At 33.0% G+C, this 20,736-nt stretch overlaps 2 protein-coding genes across 3 annotated transcripts; both read left to right on the forward strand.

Annotated features, from left to right (window-relative positions):
• The first annotated feature begins 204 nt into the window (after window positions 1–204).
• LOC123198479 lies at window positions 205–4,933 on the forward strand. Of its 2 annotated transcripts, XM_044613159.1 has the most exons (6): window positions 205–491; window positions 2,089–2,120; window positions 2,272–3,081; window positions 3,712–4,118; window positions 4,452–4,521; window positions 4,642–4,933. In XM_044613159.1, the coding sequence occupies exons 3-6, from the start codon at window positions 2,315–2,317 to the stop codon at window positions 4,700–4,702; spliced, it is 1,305 nt and encodes a 434-aa protein (XP_044469094.1). In that variant the 5' UTR covers window positions 205–491; window positions 2,089–2,120; window positions 2,272–2,314; the 3' UTR covers window positions 4,703–4,933. The 2 variants fall into 2 exon arrangements, with proteins under 2 accessions (XP_044469094.1, XP_044469093.1); XM_044613158.1 differs by lacking the exon at window positions 2,089–2,120 and having other exon boundaries at window positions 208–491.
• Window positions 4,934–16,706: 11,773 nt separating this feature from the next.
• On the forward strand, window positions 16,707–17,924 carry LOC123199612 (flavonol synthase/flavanone 3-hydroxylase-like). Its single transcript, XM_044614641.1, has 3 exons — window positions 16,707–16,951; window positions 17,082–17,414; window positions 17,595–17,924. The coding sequence occupies exons 1-3, from the start codon at window positions 16,739–16,741 to the stop codon at window positions 17,805–17,807; spliced, it is 759 nt and encodes a 252-aa protein (XP_044470576.1). The 5' UTR covers window positions 16,707–16,738; the 3' UTR covers window positions 17,808–17,924.
• Window positions 17,925–20,736: the final 2,812 nt, after the last annotated feature.

Raw genomic sequence — 20,736 nt, forward strand, 5'->3', positions numbered from 1 at the left:
AAAACCGAATCAGATTCTCAGATTGCCAACAGACCCGAAATTCGAGCCAAAATTCACAACCCGGGTACCGGCACTTTTCTAATGTCAAAGGGTTTTCACCCTAAAATCGCTATACATAAATTAATTTCCAGTTATACCCGGCTACCTCGTGATCACAATTAAAATCACTCGCTGTCAACAAGGTTAAAATAGTAAAATCACAATCTCCTCCTTGGCAGTATAGACGAGGAGAAATAGTACAAGGCAGAATCAATCAACTAATTTTCAAAAGTCAAATAACAAACAACAGAAGGGGTTTATGGATACACTGAAATATAATGGTTCTTCTTCATGTATGATCGGAGCTGCTGTTCTACAACGAAACGAGTTTTCTGATTCATTCGCGCTTCTTTTGATTTCCTCACAGCCGTCGATCGACTCACGCCGTGGTTGCTATTCCTTCGCTATTGTTACAACGCACAAGTCGTGAGCTTTTTTAATCTTCTTTAAAGGTATTTATATTTCTATTTCTCTAATAAATATTTGATCCTGTTAATTATGCGCTAGTAACTCTTGTTTTTTGTTGAACGCCTTGTAATTTGTATTTTATAACATCTGGCTACTATTCTAATTATGTGGTTGTACATTATTCTATTTCATAAAATTTGGCCACTAATTTTCACGGCTTGCGGTGTCATACCTAGAATCGTTGTGTCTTTTAAAGGGATGTGTTTTTGTACGGGCTCGGTTTTGTTGCCAAAAGTTTGACTAATGTTTGACCTGTGTCTTCCCCCCTTATAACCTTAGCTTGTCAGACTGGTAAAACTAAATATTGATTAGGGAAAGGGCAAAGATACAGTATAATTTATTCTTCCAAAAGAAAATTTTGTAAAAATTAAAACCCAGGTTGGTTTGCAACAGATCCTGTTTGGGATTTTTATGGAATGTTGCAGTTATCCTTACTGGTAAAATGTTTTTTTTTTTTTTTTTATGTTTAGCATGGTATGTTAGTGTACTATTGTGGTACTTTTAGGATCCGAACTGTAAGGTATGAAATTTGGATTCCATATCGGAAAGTATGGCTGCTGAAGTTGGGTTTATATAACTTTAAGCTCTTCAATCTCAACAGCTAGTTTTTGAGATGTGGTTTTCATATACTTCATATTATTTGGTATCAAAGCACTCGATATGTCTCTTAATTACAATCGTGCCTCATTGGTGGTGTTAGGATCCTAAATGTAGGACATAAAACCTGCATTCTACATAAAAAAGTATGAGTTTCTGGTGTGGGGTTTGTATAGTTTTAAACTTTTTATTTTCAACAACTAGATTTTGAGGTGTGACTCTCCTGTGGTTTAAAACTTTTAAAGTATTAGTGGTAATATCTATGGTATCAACATCATCCGAATTTTAGTTGAAGAAGTTTGTAGTTCATTTCACATTAAATGTGTATGATTTTGTTTGGTGTTTTTGATGTTTATCCATTCCTCATATTTTAATCATGTCAGAAGAAAGGCCATCTTCTGGGATTATTTGATTAGATCTTGATAAGTTGAATTTGTTCAGACATCTTGAGATTTTGCAAATGGTTATAAAGCCTTTTTATAATGTGTTCCACCGGAGCTCACCGTCAAAATTAACCATTATTCTAGAAAGCTGATTCAAGATTATGTAGTAATATTTTGATGATATGCTGAAATCTAGCTCCATATTTTGCAAAGATCAAATTATATGATTTGAATTGAATCGTCTTATTTTGCTATTACTTAAAGTAGCTTAGTGACTGGAATTAGAGAGGGGTGACATAGTAAATTTTGTAACAACTGCAATAGCCATTCCTCTGGCACAAGACAAGTTAAGTTTAACATTGTACTATTCATATCATATTTTGATAAATACCCATAACCTGCTGAGTTTTGTTTGGGCATGCAAGTACATTGTATCATAGGTGATCCGAAACTGAATCACTCAGTTTAACATTTGGTGTTAAGATTTTTTGTGGCATTTTAGAAGACCTAAAATTTAAAAACTGTTCAGTTTTTTTTTTTTTTTTTTTGGCTAAGCAATTTCTGCTAACAGTGATGATATAATCCTCTCTTCTTGTGTTAGTTAGGGAGAAAAAGCCAAATAAGTGACCTCAGGTATTTCCTATTATTTTTCAAGAAATCTATGTCACTTTGTAATTTGTTTTTTCGAGCTGTGGTATCCTTAAATGCAAGCTACAAGTCAAAGACTCTTGTCATCTCCAGAGGAGAGGCTCATTATCTAACCAATGTTCTTTCTCTTTTTCAGTCCACTACAAGAGTATTATTTATTCCACTTTATCATATATAAAATGTCTCGTATGGGGGCAAAGTTTCGTGGTTGGGCTGCTTTTGATGCCAAGCAGCAGCAAAAACAAGGCCTTCAACCTGAGATTGACAAAGACCCTTACCCGCCATTTACCAGCACTCTCATCCCCCTGCATGCCAGTGAGAGCATCACAACAAATAATGGTCTTGAAATGAAGCCTTTTGCATCAGTGCTTCTTCCTTCCATGGATTTTCCAACTTTGACAGAGGATAAAGATTGCCAGAAATTTACACGAACTGGTGATTGTGATTCAAGAAGGAAACATGAAATTAAGTTAATTAATGAAATTAATCATGACTTCACCCTTAAGCAGCTCAAAGAGCTCTATACCTGGGCGGACAGTAGCTTGATCGAAGATATCTTGGCGGCTGTTGATAATAACATTGAGAAGGCCTCAACTTTATTGAAAGCAATGGTTTCCAGCTGCAGCAGCGAAGAGATTAAAGAAACAGGAATTGCAGAATTGAGTTCTATGAGTAATGATCTTCCATGTGAGAACATGACTGATGAAATCTCTTGTCTAAGGACAAATTTAGAGCTCACTAATTTAACCTCTACCACGTGGGATGGTATTAAAGACACCCACAGAGAACCTGCATGTGCGCAAACCTCTAGTGGGAAAAAGCTTTTTCATAATGATGCTGATATGAAATATATTCTGGAGAAGTTGTCTTCTTTGCCGGTTGAGCCCGAGTGGGAGGAAGATGATGTCTACTTAGTCCATCGAAAAGAAGCATTAAAAATGCTGAGGTATGTGATCTGAGTGTGTATGTTGAATTTAGGTGTATATGCAAGATCTGAATGTCTGTGTTGAATGTAGGCTTTATATTAAAGATCCCAAAATATTCCAATATTTATAGCTAACAGCATTTGTTTTTGGTCTTTTGACTTTCTTGGTGTTCAACTTTTTAATAGAAAATTCGCATATCATTGCAGCTCAACAGTTTCTCATATTCTGTAATTGTGCCATCACTTTGATAGGGGTTCATTTTCCTTGTTTATTAGAAGCTCAAGAAAACTTGGATATATGGTGAAAGATTTTCAAAGCACTGAACAAGTTGTCAAGATAACTTAAAAAACAAAACTTAATCAGGACATTAAAGAGTCACATAATCTACAAAAACACTAAGACTATGGATGTCAAATGAAGTAAATCATGTGTTGGCTTGAGTGGTAAATACATGACAGAATTTACAAACACAATTTAATTTGTTAAAAGAAGGTGTGCATGATTATGGCATCTATACATAGATTTAGATGCCAATTCTAGAACACATTATTTTATACACTCATGTCATTCTAATTGTTTCATAATGGCTGTGGTGAATTCAATTTTCTACTACCTGGATAAATACTGATAATTTCTGTTCATTTTAACAGATCAGCATCTCAGCAATCTAAGGCAGCCAATAATGCCTTTTTGAGAGGTGATCATCTCTCTGCCCAGCAACATTCACATAAGGCTCGAAAAGAATGGTTAATTGCTGAAAAGCTTAATTCGAAGGCAGCAAAAGAAATTCTGAATATCAGAAATAGTGATAATGACATGTGGAAATTGGACTTGCATGGTCTTCATGCAACGGAAGCTGTTCAAGTCTTGCAAGAACGTCTGCAACAAATTGAGACTTCAGTTGAAATGAATCATTTAGTATCTCATAAAATTAAGGCAAAGAACAGGGTGATACGTATTTCGTCACTTGAGTCTTTTAGTGGTATGGATGCGGAGGATGAGGATAAGCAACAGGTATCATGTCGGCCGATACAAAAACCTTTGCAAGTTATAACAGGTATGATTGATTTAGTTAGTGGTGATTCCCTCTGGACATGTACAATAATTACATACTCTTCTGTATTAATCTTTTAAGTAGATTTTGGTTATTTTGTACTTGCACACAACCATGAAAAATAATTATAGTGTCATTTTAGCAACATGTAACAGTGGAACTTTTGTAGTTAAAAATGAAATCCTGGGAAAATTAGTTTAGTTTGTGTTTCAGCAGTTTAGGACAGGGGCAGGGGAAAAAGAAATTGACATTTTAGTGGTAGTTCAATTATATTTACCTCTATGAGTATGTTCAGTTACAGGATATCCTCATTTGTAGCTTTATTCTGTCCAATAGGTGTGGGGAACCATAGCCGAGGAGAGGCTGCACTCCCGACAGCAGTTAGAAATTTCCTCTGTGAAAACAGGTTATCCATTCTCCCTTCTCTCATTCTCTCCTGAACAGAAATTTTCACTTCTGTGTCATAAATTTCCTAAGGAACAGCTATAGAGTTCCCGGACATCTAATAGTATACCACTTATTGCAGATATCGATTTGAGGAGACAAGGCCTGGAGTGTTCACAGTTCGGCCCAAATTCCATCACTGATGAGAGTTTGACTCAATGAATTTGGCATATAGGGTTGGATTTGATTCGGGTCAATTCTGAATAAGGTTTAGTTTGAGATTAGTTCAAATATAAAAGATTCAGTACAAGATTAGTGAGCTAAGACTTAAACCACTAAAGAGAATGAGAACCAGAACAAATCCTCATTCATTCTGATCTGTAAACTGTTGGCCCACAAATTTTCTGTAAATATTAAACAATAGCTTTCGCACTCACAGGACTAAAATATTCTCTCATCTGCCTTTCAGCAACATAACAGAGCAATATGTGCAAAATGTCTAAGGATCACCTGCTTTATCCTAAGTCTTGACTGCCAAAAAAATATATGATACATATTCAACCACAATCTAGACTTATTACTTTCAGCTGCCTCGTTGAGTTTTCGTTTCAATGCAAATACCAAATGAGGAGGAATGGCATTCCCAATTTGTTGATGTTTGTGTTGAATGTTACCAGCAAAATGGTAGCTATCCAGGAAGATGAAGAGTATTGCTCTTCTGTACCAAATTAGAACCTATTGTCCTTTCCGAAAATGATACAGGATGGTAAGTTCTGTTGTCAATTACTACCAGGACACAGAATAAAGCAATTTTTATTATCAAAACACACACGTGCTAAAACGACCATCAATGCTGTCAGAAGTGGATGATTAAAAGTTACTATACTTTGAAGCCATAAGCCATTTCTATGTATAATCCATCTGCTAGTTGCTGTATTCTAGCAATGATAGGTGGCTTTCTTTTCCTTGGGTAACTCCAACTAAACATTGCCTGAGCCTTGATGCAAGTGGGACTTTGTACAAAATTGTACCAGTTAATCCTTAGATACAATAGTTTATATTACACAATCTTTTTGAAGTATAATGGATATAATTTTTGAAAAAAGAAGGTTAGTAAATCATATTATTTTTTATCTTCATCCTACGGGAAAATATATTATGACAAAAATATAGTGTTTAGCAAACTAAAATAGGTGATAACTTACTTGGGAACAAGCACATTTACGAACTGTATAAACCCTATCCTGATCGGGGTGAAAGCACATGTCCACCTTACCAAGAATTCGGATGATGTGCTTGATTTTTTTTTTTGGGGGGGCGAGGCAGCCTTTCTTTGTCAAAAAATGGGCTAGAAACCTTAATATGTTATCGGATAGCATTTCTCAAATAGTTGTTTAGGTTAAAATTTTTGGCATCCCTTTGAAATTTTGGAACGTAAAAGGGTTTAGAATCCAATGGCTCAAAGAAGAGGATCAAAATTCTAGCAATTATTTCAAATGCATCAAAGGGAGGAGGAATAGAAACTCTATAAATGGTATATACATTGATGATGGATCTTACAGTTATAATAAGGAGATGATAGGAGAAGCTTTTATCAATCACTTTAAGAAGGTTCTCTTTGATCCAGATTTGGAGGCAATTGACAAGTGCTTTGTTGAGTTGATAATTGGGTTTCATCTAATCCTGCTACGGACTTGATGAATGAGGTCACCAATGAGGAGCTTAAAAATACTTTATTTGCCATGGGAAATGACAAAGCTCTAAGGCTTGATGGATTTAACACTTTTTCTTCAAGGCAGTTTAGGACATTGTGGGAAAGGAGTTTAATTTGTGAGGCTATCAAACATTCTTTTTCAAGAGAGGGTTTCTTTTTAAGGTTCTTGTAATATAAATATAAATTATATTTAGAAATAAATATAAAGTTCTTGTAACACCCCTCTTCAGATATATACCCTTACCTGAAATATGCACTCAAAGAGGCATGTTAATCTTGACTCGTTTCATACAATGCAACAATTAAGACATACATGGTAAGCATCATAAATGATTAAAATCCATCAACGTGTCTAAAAATCCACATATGCAAGTTCAAAGTGCATAATTATTTAAAACATAAATAACGTGGTTGTTCAAAATACATAATAACCAAACTACCCCTCGCCTCATTTAATGTCTTATGTTGACCCGTTGGCTCCATTGTTGTTGCCCTTTTGCATATAGTCCTATATGCAAAATCACAAAAGGAACACAGTGAGTGAAACATGCTTAGTAAATAGGTGGTCTTTCGACACCAAACACATAATATAAATATAACCATAATTAACAATTCATATCCTATGTCATATCTCAATGTGGTATTTCAGATATTTTCCTAACATCTCAAATGCCATCCGAGTAATTTCAACACCCAATGCCAATCTCCAGCAGTGGTGTCATCCTAAATGACTAAACCTTCATGATGTCTATCAACATCCCAAAAGCTTAGTAAAAGCATAAGATATCCTAAATATCAATCATAAGGTGTACGTAGTACACATGTTGATTGAATTTTGGGATATAGATATCATATCACAAGGGGAGTAAGACCCTAGGCCTCTCCCAATATCGCACAAGCATCCTAGATACTAAGACACTCAATGTCATGCATGCATGAGCATGCTAGCTGTTAAAAGGCCTAACATTAGTGTATAATTATCAGTGGGTATCAAGGTCACAAAAACTACACCAAGTGCTTTTACAAAATAACACAATACATCGTTTCTAATTTTTGATTTAGAATCACTTTGGTCAGGTTTGTGTTATCATACAAACAATCAAGTAGCCCCAATATTCTTTCATGCCATCAAATACACAGTTAAACACGTTTAACCAAGATACCATCTCATGTGCCTTCATTAGGGTCTTACTAATTATTCCTCATGATTATCCCTCTTAAGGTAAAATAATTATTCTCATAGTCATTTATAAGTATAGAAACTTTTGTTCTAACATTGCTATTTTTATACACCTTTATTTATAATTTTCCCAAATGTACATAGGGTATTCCCTATATGCACAGGGGTTTATTGCTTAACCCACATGGACATGCAAGCCACTCATACGAGCATGCAACTTAGGGCAGGATACATGATTGTGTGTCCTATGCCACATGGTTGAGTACTTGATCCCAAATTAACACACTAGTGAATTTCTTCTGCATAAGGATTGTTCCTCCCCAAATATACACGATTGCGTATCCCTCCATACATAGGCATGTATCACATTTTTTCAGAATTATGAATTGAGTACATTCCTAAGTATTTATACCATATCACTATTCTATACTGCACATCAACAATATCCTCAACAACATCAAATAGATGCACACAACATACCATGATCAATTCCTTAAGGGTTAATACCCATAACTTTGAATTCGCATTCAACCTCATTGAGCCATAGTAATTATCAATTGTAAATGTCTAAACTTCTCAGTATACACTTATAGGTGAACCTGAATATGCGACCTAGTCAAAACAATGCCAGTACAATCATGACAACATGCTAAAGTGCACATATACATACATTAACAAACTCGACACTTTTATCAATATAGATTCATTCTAATATAAAATTCATCATGACAATTTTGCAAATGACTTAAACACATTACCAACTTCATTTTCACATACAAAATCCATATTTCATATTATAGTTTTAGATTACACTTTAATTAAAAGAAAGGTTGCCTACTTACCTTTTTTTTGACGTCCTAGCAATTCTTCATGTGCCAAGACAGATCCCAAACGATCCACTATGGTTTCTTTTGGGTCCAAGAATCTCCTTAGCTCCCTCAACTCTCTGGTTTTCTATAAAAACGCGTCTAAACCCTTTTTTATTTTCACTGCAATTCTTGATACACGACCATGTATCATACCATATACGGGTGTGTATACCATTACCTAATAATGATAGTTTCTGAAATCATTACAAAACTGATCTCTATCTAAAATTCAAATGCATTGTCTATGCATAGGTGCATATGTCTCCCAAACTTAGCCAAATTTCATGCATCACATGATTAAAGACTATTTTTCTCTTGCCAAAACATACATGAGCATGTGGTTTTCTCATACAGCCGTGCAACCCCTAAAAATAGTTATACATATTTAAACAAAACCTATTAAAAGGTAAAAAGATCAAATTAACCTTGGACATATTTGTGGGTATTATATTTCTCCTTTTTATAAAAATTTTGTTCTCGAAATTCACTCGAACAACTGTGAAAATCTCTGCCACATATTATGCTTTACCTCTTAGGTGGCCTCCTTAACTTGATGGTTCCTTTAAAGAACCTTTATTAGTGGAATCTATTTGTTTCTAAAGTGTTTAACTTATCTATCTAATATTTGAACTGAGCGCTTCTCATATATCAAATTATTCACAAGCATCACATCCTCAATTCTCAACACATGAGTTAGGTTACTTACATACTTATGTAACAATGACACATGAAACACATTATGAATCTAATCCATGTTCGTTGGCAATGTAAGTCGGTAGGCAACCTTACTTATATGCTTCAAAATTTCAAAAGGTCCCACAAACCTTGGAGCCAACTTTTCTTTTCGTCCAAACCTTATCACATGATAGTAGGAGGCAACTTTAACAAAAACCTTATTACTAACCTCAAACTCTAAGTCTTGCTTTTTCTTATCAACATAACTCTTTTTGGCGATCATGAATTTGTTTCATTGTTTTCTTGATCAATCTCACATCCCTTATCATTTTTTGGGTCATCTCTAGCTTCAAAACCTATATCAAAGTATTTTTCTTGCTAATCTTATCCTAATAAAGAGGTGATTTGCATTTTCTCCTATAAAGTGTCTTATATAAAGTTATCCAAATGATTGTCTAATAACTATTATTATATGCAAACTCTATAAGTAGCAACACATCAATCTAACTCGTTTTTTGATCCAGACAACGTGCCCTCAACATATCCTTAATCACTTGATTCATTTTTTTTTTCTGTCTATTAATCTGAGTATAATATGTAGGATCAGATGTCAGTCTTGTACCTATAAACCTTTGCAAGCTCTACTAGAATGCTGAAACAAATCTCGTGTCTCTATCTGACATAATCATCTTAGGCACGCCATGGAGTCTTACAATCTTTCTGGCATAAATCTAACTTAATTGATTAGTGCTAGTGTTATCCTTGATTGAAATAAAGTGAACCACTTGGTTAACTAGTTCACAATGACCAACAAAGCATTAAAACCACCCTTGACCCTTGGCAAACCAATATCAAAGTCTATGGAGATGTGCTCCCATTTTCATTTAGGAATGCTCAATGACTCCAATAAATTTGTGGCCTCTAATGCTAAACCTTAACTTGCTAGTATTCTAAACACTTAGGAACAAAATTAACCATATTTTTTTCATGCCAGACCATTAGAATGACTTTCTCCAGTCTTGATGCATCTTTACACTCTTAGTATGGGTAATGTAAAAGGAATTATATCTTACTCCTCAAATAGTTAACACGGGGAACACAAATCTAGCGTCAAAATCTTAAAACATCATCAAAAATATTGAACTTTATTTCGATACCTTTGGTAACTCTCTACCTCAATTGTAAAAATTACTTATTAGTCTGTTAAGCCACATAGATCTCTTCCAACAAATTAAACCAAGTCTGAAAACCAATCACTCATCTAGTAACCGATTCTATAGATCTCTCATTAACTCTTATTGTAATTCTCGATAAGTAGTAATCCGAGATAAAATGACTCTTCTACTCAAAGCAACATTCGCCACCATACCAAATTTTACTTGGTTGGTATTTTATATCACGATCGTAATCTTTTACCAATTCCAACCATTATCTTTGTCTCATATTCAACTTTTTCTGGGTGAAGAAATATTTTAGACTTTTATGATTTGTATACACATTGCACTTGACTCTATATAAATAATGTTGCCAGATTTTTAGTGCAAACATAACCGCGATGTAACATCCGAATTCAGGTGTGTCAGTAAACTCCACTTCCAGAATTACCCCTAGAGTTGATTTTATAACTTGTTGTGTAAAGAAATTGCAAAAGAATCATAGAAAACTACTAAATGAGCAATATTTTTCAAAGGGGGTAAAATGGTCATTTTACAAAGATTCAAGGGACAAAGTGGGAATTAAAATTGAAGGACACACTTGAAATTATATGGTGGTGCTAAGGGTTTTTGGTAATTGGCTAAGGATAAAATAGTAATTTATGGAAAAGATTAAGGGCAAAATGGTCCAATAGGCTTATAAATTTATTTCTATTCATTTTCTCTTCCATTTTGCCGAGAACCTCCATTGTTGAGCTAAAAACTTTCCTTAACCAAAATTCGTCCAAAAACCTAGCTAAACCACCTAATTTCCAGAGGCCCCAGTTATAAAAAGTGTAGATCTGTCAATTCTGGTCAGTTCTAAGGTAAGAAATTTAATTTTTAAGATATGTGAAATTTGGGAGTTTGATGGATGATTATATTTTTGGTTGATTAAGGTTGCCAAGAAGAAGAAAAGAAGGTGAATAAGCTTAAATCACCTATTTGGCAAAGAAAAGGTAAGAATTTCATACTTTACATACTTGAAGTAAATTTGAGTTAGGTTATTTAAATAACCTTTACTTATATCAGTATGTAAGGTATTAGAATTAAGGTGATTTATGCTTAAAAGGATAAAGAAATTCATTAGTATTCATGATGTAATTTTTGGCCATAAGGGTAAAAAGGTAATTTTGGCCATAAGGGCAAAAATGTCATTTTATGCGATATAGGTTAATGTTGTTTAATTATGTGCATGTTATGTGAAATAACCCTTATATTAAGCCTATATTGTATAATTGAAATTAATTTGTGACATGATATATATATATATATATATATATATATATATATATATATATAAATGCATGAGAAAATAATATGATGTTTGAGAAGGAATGAAAAGAATAAGGGAAAATAACAAATGCGCATATTTCATATTATGGTTATATATGCATACATGAGGAATCATAACATATGCATGATTTAGAAAAAAATAAAGAAAGAGGAAAAATATTTTCTAATCATGCATGCTTTCATAATGACTCATATGATACAGGAAAGCAGAAAACATACTTAAAATCCTTACACGCCAGCTGTACTGTGTGGACAACAAATAAAATAATCGGTTGTACTGTGTGGACAACCAGTTGTACTGTGTGGACAGCAAATAAAATAATCGGTTGTACTGTGTGGATAACCAGCTGTACTGTGTGGACAGCAAATAAAATAATCGGTTGTACTGTGTGGACAGCAAAGAAAAGAAAAATATCAGCTGTACTGTATGGACAGCAAAAGAAAAATATCAGCTGTACTGTGTGGACAGCAATGAAAAAATATTAGCTGTACTGTGTGGACAGCAAAGAAAAAAAAATATGCGTGTAAGAGAGAATTATACTTTGTATGGTGACTGCAAGTACTATCATATGTAGTCTAGATCGATCAATGAGAAAGAGAGAGAAGCAAATTAGTAAATATTTTATGAAAGTCATTTGCATTAGAATTATGCATACAAGCCTGTGTGGCTGATAAAGAGTTAAGAAAGATGTACGAACAGGAAATAGAAATGTCATGACACTCATACATGCATAAATCATAATGAGTGATTCATATCTGTATAATAACGAAAGGAATAAATGTGTGAAAGAAAAGAATGATGATACGTGTTAAATGCGTGTTTTGTATTAATTATTTTGTTGTAAATAGTTCAGACACGCTAAGTATGAAAAAGATTAGAGAAGATTAGTACTGGTATAAAATGCTTTAAGTGTTTAGTATGATTTTCTTACTGAGCCATAGTCGCTCACTCCGTTTAATTTAATATTTTACAGGTAAAGAAATGCAGCAAAAGTTCCCGGGGAGCACTAATGAGACATGAGGCTAAGGGAGGAAGGCACCATAATTTTGTTGACTTAAATGTTATGATGTATATGTAATATATATATATATGACTAGTTTGGAAAATTAGTTATAAAGTTTCTGTGGGTGATAATTTTTTTATGATAGTTATTATTATGTACTTATTTTATTTATTATGATTATGTGATGAAAATCCAGTCGATTGGTAGGACTGGTTTGTGTGAATTACAAATTGGGAGTGTTACAGGGCATAATGAAAAAGAGAAAAATATTCCCCGGGCCCTCTAAAATAGGGGAACTCATGCCGTTTTTCTGTAACACACCCAATGGTTAGGAGAGGTTACACGCGACCAACTCCAAATCATGAGTATGGTACTGACTCTTATAATCCTTGAGTTGTTAAGAGACATATGCAATCATCTTTTCCTTTTGCATTAACATACCTTCCAAACATGGTGAAAGACATTTGTATACAAGTCACCTCAATAAGCAACACCAAAATAGAAGCCGAAGTCAACCATTTTTTTAATTTTTAAAAACTCATCTCACAAGCATCAAACCAAGTGAAGGGAATATTGTTCCCAGTCAACTCAATCAATAATTAAGTTAACTTCGCAAAGCCCTCCACAAACCATCTACAGTAACACAATCTCAACCTTGCTTAGGTTATTGAGATACCATCAATTGAAACAACATATCCTAGAAATGTCATCCGATCTAATCATAACTTACATTTGAAAAATTTAGTAAACAACTACCTACCTTTTAATATCTATAACACAAACCTTAAGTGCTTAATCTTTCGGAGTCCCAAAATATACCAATATATCTTTAATGAACCCTACGATGAACTTGTCTAGACAATCTTAGAATACCCTATTCATTAGATCCATGAAGATTACTAGAGCATTAGTTAGCCCAAAGGACATTACTACAAACTCATAATGCCCATATCTCATTCTGAATGCATTATTTGAAATATCTCTCTCAACAACTTAGACTTGATGATACCTGAATCTTAAGTTAATTTTGAAAAACATCGAGTTACCCTTCAACTAGTTAAACAAGTCATCGATCCTCAACTTCAGTTACTTATTCTTAATTGTCACTTTATTAAACTCTTTGTAGTTAATACGTATGCATATTGACCCATCCTTCCTTTTCATAAGAAGGATCATGTGCCCTAAGGTGAATGACTAGGTCTAAGGAAACCGTTATCCAAAAGCTCTTGTAACTACTTCTTCAATTCTGCTACTATTCTATGACGCCTACTAGGCCGAGAATAAGGCATAACTGTTGGTCTAGGCTACATAAAGTTGAAACTACCATCTGATTATTTTGTCACAAGTCTCATCTTGTCTAAATAAGTTATATCTAATAGTTCCATCTTACAAACGATATGCATGTTATGGTTAGAAATATCTAATAAACCTAAATTGACTGCTAATTGAGTGATATAAGAACCAAAGATCAAAGGTTTATTTTTCTATTGAACCACCGATTGGAATTTAGTGATGATGATTAAGGTGTCAAACAGGAAGGAGATGATGAAGACTATAAATTTTGATTGACGAAGGATGTTGTCAGTTCGGGAGATGGCTCGCGTGTAGGGGATTTCTGACACATGGATCTTATTGGCCATTTAGGTTATAATTTGGGTTTTGCAATGGCGATTTAGGAGGAGGATAAGAGCAACTAGGGCTTAAGTGGGAGAGAAGGTGGTGCATAGGTTTTTGGTAAATACGGTTTCTGGAAACACAACAACAATATACTTACACTTAAGCATATAGACCCTTATATTTAGAAAAACTAACATAGCAAGAGTTGAACATTTATAAAAACACACAACCCAGCCCCAAAACACAAAAATGACAGACTGTTCCCCCGTGAACAGAAGGTCAACTGACATTTAGGCAGAAAGAGGAAGACGACTTAATGATAAAATAAAACTGATATAAAAAAAAATTAAAATGAACCTAATCTAAAATAACAAAAACAATTGCCAAATGAACATAAAAAATATAAAAACTGAAATTTAAAATGGAAATTAAAACACGTAAAATTGAAATTAAAAAACAATTGCCTATGAAAATTAAAATTGAGAGATTAAATAAAATGAGATCGGAAGCTTGGGTTGCCTCCCAAGTAGTGTCTTTTTTTATTGTTGTTGGCTCGACATAATGCTTTCGTCTATTGATCAATGTAGACGAGATCTCTCAACTCTAATTCTTCTACATGTTCAACTTGCTATCCTTCATAAAAAGGTTTGAGTTGTGGCTATTGACATTGAACACCTTCAAGGTTAGTAAGCTCTGAATTTCTACTACCTCATGAGGAAAAACGTTAGTAACAACAAAAGGTCCAATCCAACGAGATCGCAATTTACTTGGAAACAACCTGAATTTTGAATGATAAAGGAGAATTTTTTGACCAATTGAAAATTCTTTTATGGAAATCATTTTTTCATGAAATGCCTTTGTTTTTTCCTTATAAATTCTAGAACTCTCATATGCATTATTGCAAATTTCTTTTAATTCTTGCAGCTGTAATCTCCTATGTCCACCGCTCTCATCTAAGTTCATATTACACTGCTTAACAACCTAATATGCCTTATGCTCTAATTCAGTAGCTAGTGTATTTAATTTTGGTAATTAGATTTAATTAATTAACTAGGTTTAGATTTAATAATTCAATTGCATTAAAAAAGAACTTTTATTTAGAAACCCAATCTTTATGGAATTAATATCTTTCTACATTACTTGATTAACTCATACACTTGTGAGCAAGACACAACACGTACATTCACAATTATGTTATTTATATCTTTGGGAGAATTCTAAAAGGTATCTATGTGTAATATAAAAAGATTATTCAAATGCACTTTTAAAGATGTTCAATCATTTATATTTATATGACAAAGAGGCAAGGTTAAATTTCTTATATGTTACACCCATTAAACGTGAATTTAATTTTCATTTCCATTTCATGTGTAAATAGGAAAATTATATCATCCCAATTTGGTAGGGAATTACTATTTTTAAATAATAAACACTAGATAAGAACAAAATACATCTTCGTAGGTTGTTGTGCATTGCCTTATGTAGGCTTGTTACTTTTGTATGTGAGCTTGGTCATAAGGAGTTTTACCATATTACAAACTTCTAAGTTTTGAGCTCTAAAATTAGGAATTTAAGATGGCCTTCTAGAATTTGGAGTAATAGTGACAACTAGAGGAACTAATAAGTTTGTGTTGTTTTGAAAAAAGAAAATGTAACATGCAACATTATTATCATCTTTAATGTTGTAATAAATTGCATTGAATGCATCTTTGTATTTGATAGATATTTGGAGAGTATTTTATCAAAAATCAGTGTAGATGATTACTCAATAACATAACCAATCCATCAGACATAGTATCAAACAGGATTACAACAATTTCTTTCCTCCAACATAAGTCATTGTGTTAACTTTCATCATTGTCTACTATCCATAATCCTAATCATAACAATCCTACATGTCATTTTGAACAATCCTACAATAGCAACAAACAATATATAAGAACAAATGTTTTTAAAATATGAAGATACAAAGGGATTGAATTTTTCGTAGGTGTCCTAGCACATTCAATTCATGTATGTCTCAAATTTGCCCTTTGTTCACTTGGGATCAACTAAAATGAAACTTAACTTAGATATATAAAGAATCTTCAACATCTAACAAAGTTTCAAACACTAATGGTCCTTCTTAAGATATTTTTTAAGCATCCTAGATGAAATGGATGAGGTTTGCACTTTCGAAACTCTTTATTTGAAATTCAAGGTTGGGAATAAAATTTTATATATAAACACTGCATATAACTTTATACATAAATAATAATATACTATTATATAATTGATTATTATCCCATTTCTAATTTAAAATTATTTAGTTATATGATTATATATAATTATTAGTAGATAAAATTGTATAAACTTCTTGCATGCAAATACTATTCAAAAAAATATGGGCTACTTGGCGAACTTAGACCCAGATAATGATACACAAGGTAAACTAGCTGGCTGTTTTGGACGCGTCATGCATGTACTTTGTGTAGTTGGTAACTCTAACGAGTGAACTACACAACTCCACGTTACTTCAAGTCACGTGGGATCATGAAATTTCCTTAAAAGAGGGGACCTTTTAATTAGTTTAACTGAAGGCATTTATTTCTTTTCTCTTCGGTTTCATTAATAATTGCTCACATGTTGTCCTCTTTCCGACTGCTATATATACCAAGCAAGTAGAAGACTATTACTCACTACCACCTAAAAATGGAGTTACAAAGAGTCCAAGCAATTGCCTCCTTATCTTTTTCAAAAGATAGCATTCCTTCTGAGTTCATTAGACCTGAGAAAGAGCAGCCTGCAATCACTACATATAATGGGCCAGTGCCTGAAATCCCCACCATTGATCTCAACGATCCCTGCGAAGAGAACCTGGTCCATTTAGTGGCCGAAGCTAGCCGAGAAACCAAAAGATTATTTTAATATTCGAAAATATGTTTAATGTAACAATTAGAAACTGTTTTTATAAGATTTTTGTATCCTTTACTTTTAAAAACAAAGCTTATATATAAATCATGAATGCCCTTAAATTTGGTAATGGAATTGGTGATGCAGGGAGGTGAACGAGGAGTATGCAAAATACATAAAAGAGGTGGTGGATAAGTTGTTTAAAACTCTTTCACTAGGGTTAGGTATTGAAGGTCATGTGTTAAAAGAAGCATCTGGCGGTGAAGATATTGAATTTTTGCTTAAAATAAATTACTACCCACCATGTCCTCGTCCCGATCTTGCTCTTGGTGTTGTCCCTCACACCGATCTTTCCACCGTCACCATTCTTGTTCCTAATGAAGTCCCTGGACTCCAGGTCTTCAAGGATGACCGCTGGATCGATGCCAAGTACATCCCCAATGCTCTTATTGTTCACATCGGTGATCAGATTGAGGTATTTAATTAATTAATTAATTAATTTCTAATTAATGGCTTGAAAATTAATTAACTAGACTGAAACTAATTAGAATAAAACTCATGGCTAATTAATGAGTTAAAACATAAATCCCATGGAGTATATTTTCTAATATAACAATTGATTAATGAAAAAGAAAAATGGAAATGGTGGGTGCAGATTCTTAGCAATGGAAAATACAAGGCAGTGCTACACAGAACAACAGTGAACAAGGAGAAGACAAGGATGTCATGGCCAGTATTTTTAGAGCCACCAGGAGAGTTTGTAATTGCTCCACTTCCTCAACTTGTTGGAGAAGACGATCCACCTAAATATAAGGCCAAGAAATTTAAGGATTATATTTATTGCAAACTTAATAAAATTCCCCAGTAGTTTATTTTTCTTAATTAATTAAGTTCATCAATAAGCCACATATTTATTATGTGCCTAGTAGCTATGTCGTGTATTATGATATTCAATTAATTATTAGTGTATTATGTTTCCGCTCAATCTAATAGCCCTTGAAGAAAAAGATTAGATATAACTGACAGACAAAAAGTAAAATTAAAAATTTTAAAATGCACATCATACACTAAATAGTCATCATGTTTATTTAATTTTGAATTTCCAATGTGTATTGTGCTTATTTATCAATTTGTAAATTTTTTTAATAGTATATATATTATATTGAATATAAAATTATATTGGCACATTTTTGTAAATGCTCTCTTGTATCAATGTCTAAGAAAATTTTAATAACTTAAAAAAATGGAGTATTTTTTTCATATTTCAATAAAAATTTAAAAGGTAAGTAGTGTAAAAAGTTGGTGAAGAATATGTTGGAAAAATAATATGCATGTAACATACTAACATGAATTAATGCTACAAAAAAATATAGAGAATGATTAGTGATTTTTACCTATTCTAAACTTGCATATTTGATGATGGATGATTTTCACATTACTCAAGCCTTCAAAGTAGTCCACCCACCAAGCAAGAAAGAACCTTGGCCTTATGTAGACAGGAGGAGAGATTTCTTTCAGTGAGAGAAGGGTTTTAGTTCAAGTGAACATCTCATGCTTAAAATGAACTAAAAAAAATTCTCAATTTAAACAATGGTCATTCATTTATATTATATATATATACATTAGCCACCCTAGTTTTATCTCATAAACACCTTAACTCTAAAAATGTTATTTTATGCTCATATAACACTTTATATAATGCAATCTCTATTACCCCTCGAAAGGTGCCAACCCACCTTGGATAATGAATCCTATCTATTAAATGTTTGGTTTATTGATTTAACCCTTTAGGTTCATCATTGTATAGTCATCGGCCCTTTTCGAATGATTTGAAAACTATGATCGGATACTTAATGACTATGGTAAACAACTACTAATGTCCCATAGCCCTAAACCATGATGAAATAACACTTCATTGAACCTAATTTTTGATTGTACATCATATGTAGGTAAGATCTTTTTGTTCTAATTTTGATCGAGTTCGAGCTCATGATTCATCAAAACCCTAATTTTGAAACGCTACAAATCATCAATCGATCTATTTGGAAAACTAGTAGTGTCGTCGTCTATACCCAAATTAAAATTCTAAATTCTTATAATAAAAATGTAGTAAAAAAAAGTATAGATCGTTCCCTTGAGTTGGTTGTTACTTATCACACAAAACAATGAAACTAGGGGGGTTTTTGAATTGAATATAGATTGTAATTGAAAGCAGTAAATGAAATTCATTATAAATAATCTAAAATAATTAATCAATTTGACAAACCTTGGTCTACGATCACATCCACCATTAGATCTTCGATTGATCATCGACACCTAAGAGTATCAAATTAATTATTTAAATATTCGATGTAGTATTAATTAACTGTCTTTCTTAAGATTATTTGATCAAAAACATGTATTCCAGTTAACCCTTATTGATTAACAATTAGGATATGATCTCGAATTTAGCCATTGTAAGCCATCCTCTCCAACGAATAATGAAATAAGATCAAATAATATATTCACCTCCTAAATTCCTCCCGTCTTTCCTTTTTTATATCCCTTATCTATCAAAAATTGTTCCCCTTTTTCAGCTAACAATCACCCCCTTTATAGGAAAATGTTCAAAGCTCCTTAAATGCAAAAGACACATAATTTTATTAGATTGAATTAAATTTTCACGCAACATAAGAGAATTAGAAATCAACATAATGACAATTAACAATGTTATCAAATTCCCCTACACTTATCTTTTGCTTATCCTCGAGCAAACCACAATTATCATTTAAAATAAAACAAAAAGGCTCCATCAATTCATTTCTCATGATACCAAAAAAAAAAAAAAATGTGCATACCTTAAGATTTAAACCAACCAAGACTCAAGCAACAACGCACATCATAATCAAACTTCATAAGGAGATGCACACAAAGACAAATCAAGACAATTGCATTCTAAAGCACGTATGAAGTTTTTGGTGAATCTCTTCACGATTATCAATCATACCACTCATGTGTTTAATGGTTTGGTGTTTCACTCAAGTTCTTCCAGTGCAAACATTCTACCATAGGCTTGCTTGTACACCAAATCTCTACCACTTAGATTATATACATGCATAAATTAGAAGGACTTTATTTTAGGTTGTAATAGGGTTTTGGGTGAATGTGAGAATTAATAGATACGAAATGTTAGAACCATGAGCATTAACAAAACATTTAAATATATAGAGGGAACAAAAATCTAAAACTAAAACCATTACATTCACTACATTTCTCTTGTAATTCCTTGCTACTATCAACTTTTTTTTTTTAAATAATTAAGAAGATTTTGAGAGTAAAGATAACAATATAAGGTAGTAGCAATAACAAATCTTCATGTTGACTTCTTTTTGTGATCTCATCCTAATGCATTTAAGTCCCCTATTATCCCACGCTTAAAGTTTCAAGGTAGCATATTCATCAAGTAACAAAATTTAGTTTAAATGCCCCGCTAACATTTAGGGTTAGGTAAGGATATTTGCTTGAAGACTTGGGTTTGTAATATGATTTTAGCTCAATGACCCAAGGGCTTTGTAAGACTCAAGAGGCTAACTAGGGAAATTGAAATAGGTTGGTTTTTTAAGCTAAAGGGTTTAAACAATAAGACCTTTATCATTTTCATGTATGCATATATCGATGTGGTCTCGAAACAGTTCAAAACAAGTTCTAGAGATGTATTCACATAGAAGAATACCACTCATCAAAGAAAACACAGATTGATATGTATGTTTCAATCTTTTTTTTTTTTTTTTTTTGCAGCTTAAAACTTATGAGTTAAA

The sequence above is a fragment of the Mangifera indica genome, chromosome 16, assembly GCF_011075055.1.
Source record: "Mangifera indica cultivar Alphonso chromosome 16, CATAS_Mindica_2.1, whole genome shotgun sequence".
Lineage (NCBI taxonomy): Eukaryota > Viridiplantae > Streptophyta > Magnoliopsida > Sapindales > Anacardiaceae > Mangifera > Mangifera indica.

Coding starts and splice junctions, on each gene's coding strand:
- LOC123198479 (XM_044613159.1), top strand. CDS start 2,315: ATGTCTCGTATGGGGGCAAAGTTTCGTGGTTGGGCTGCTTTTGATGCC. Junction 3,082..3,711: donor GAAGCATTAAAAATGCTGAG/GTATGTGATCTG, acceptor TCATTTTAACAG/ATCAGCATCTCAGCAATCTA. Junction 4,119..4,451: donor ACCTTTGCAAGTTATAACAG/GTATGATTGATT, acceptor TCTGTCCAATAG/GTGTGGGGAACCATAGCCGA.
- LOC123199612 (XM_044614641.1), top strand. CDS start 16,739: ATGGAGTTACAAAGAGTCCAAGCAATTGCCTCCTTATCTTTTTCAAAA. Junction 16,952..17,081: donor GAGAAACCAAAAGATTATTT/TAATATTCGAAA, acceptor TGGAATTGGTGA/TGCAGGGAGGTGAACGAGGA. Junction 17,415..17,594: donor ACATCGGTGATCAGATTGAG/GTATTTAATTAA, acceptor TGGTGGGTGCAG/ATTCTTAGCAATGGAAAATA.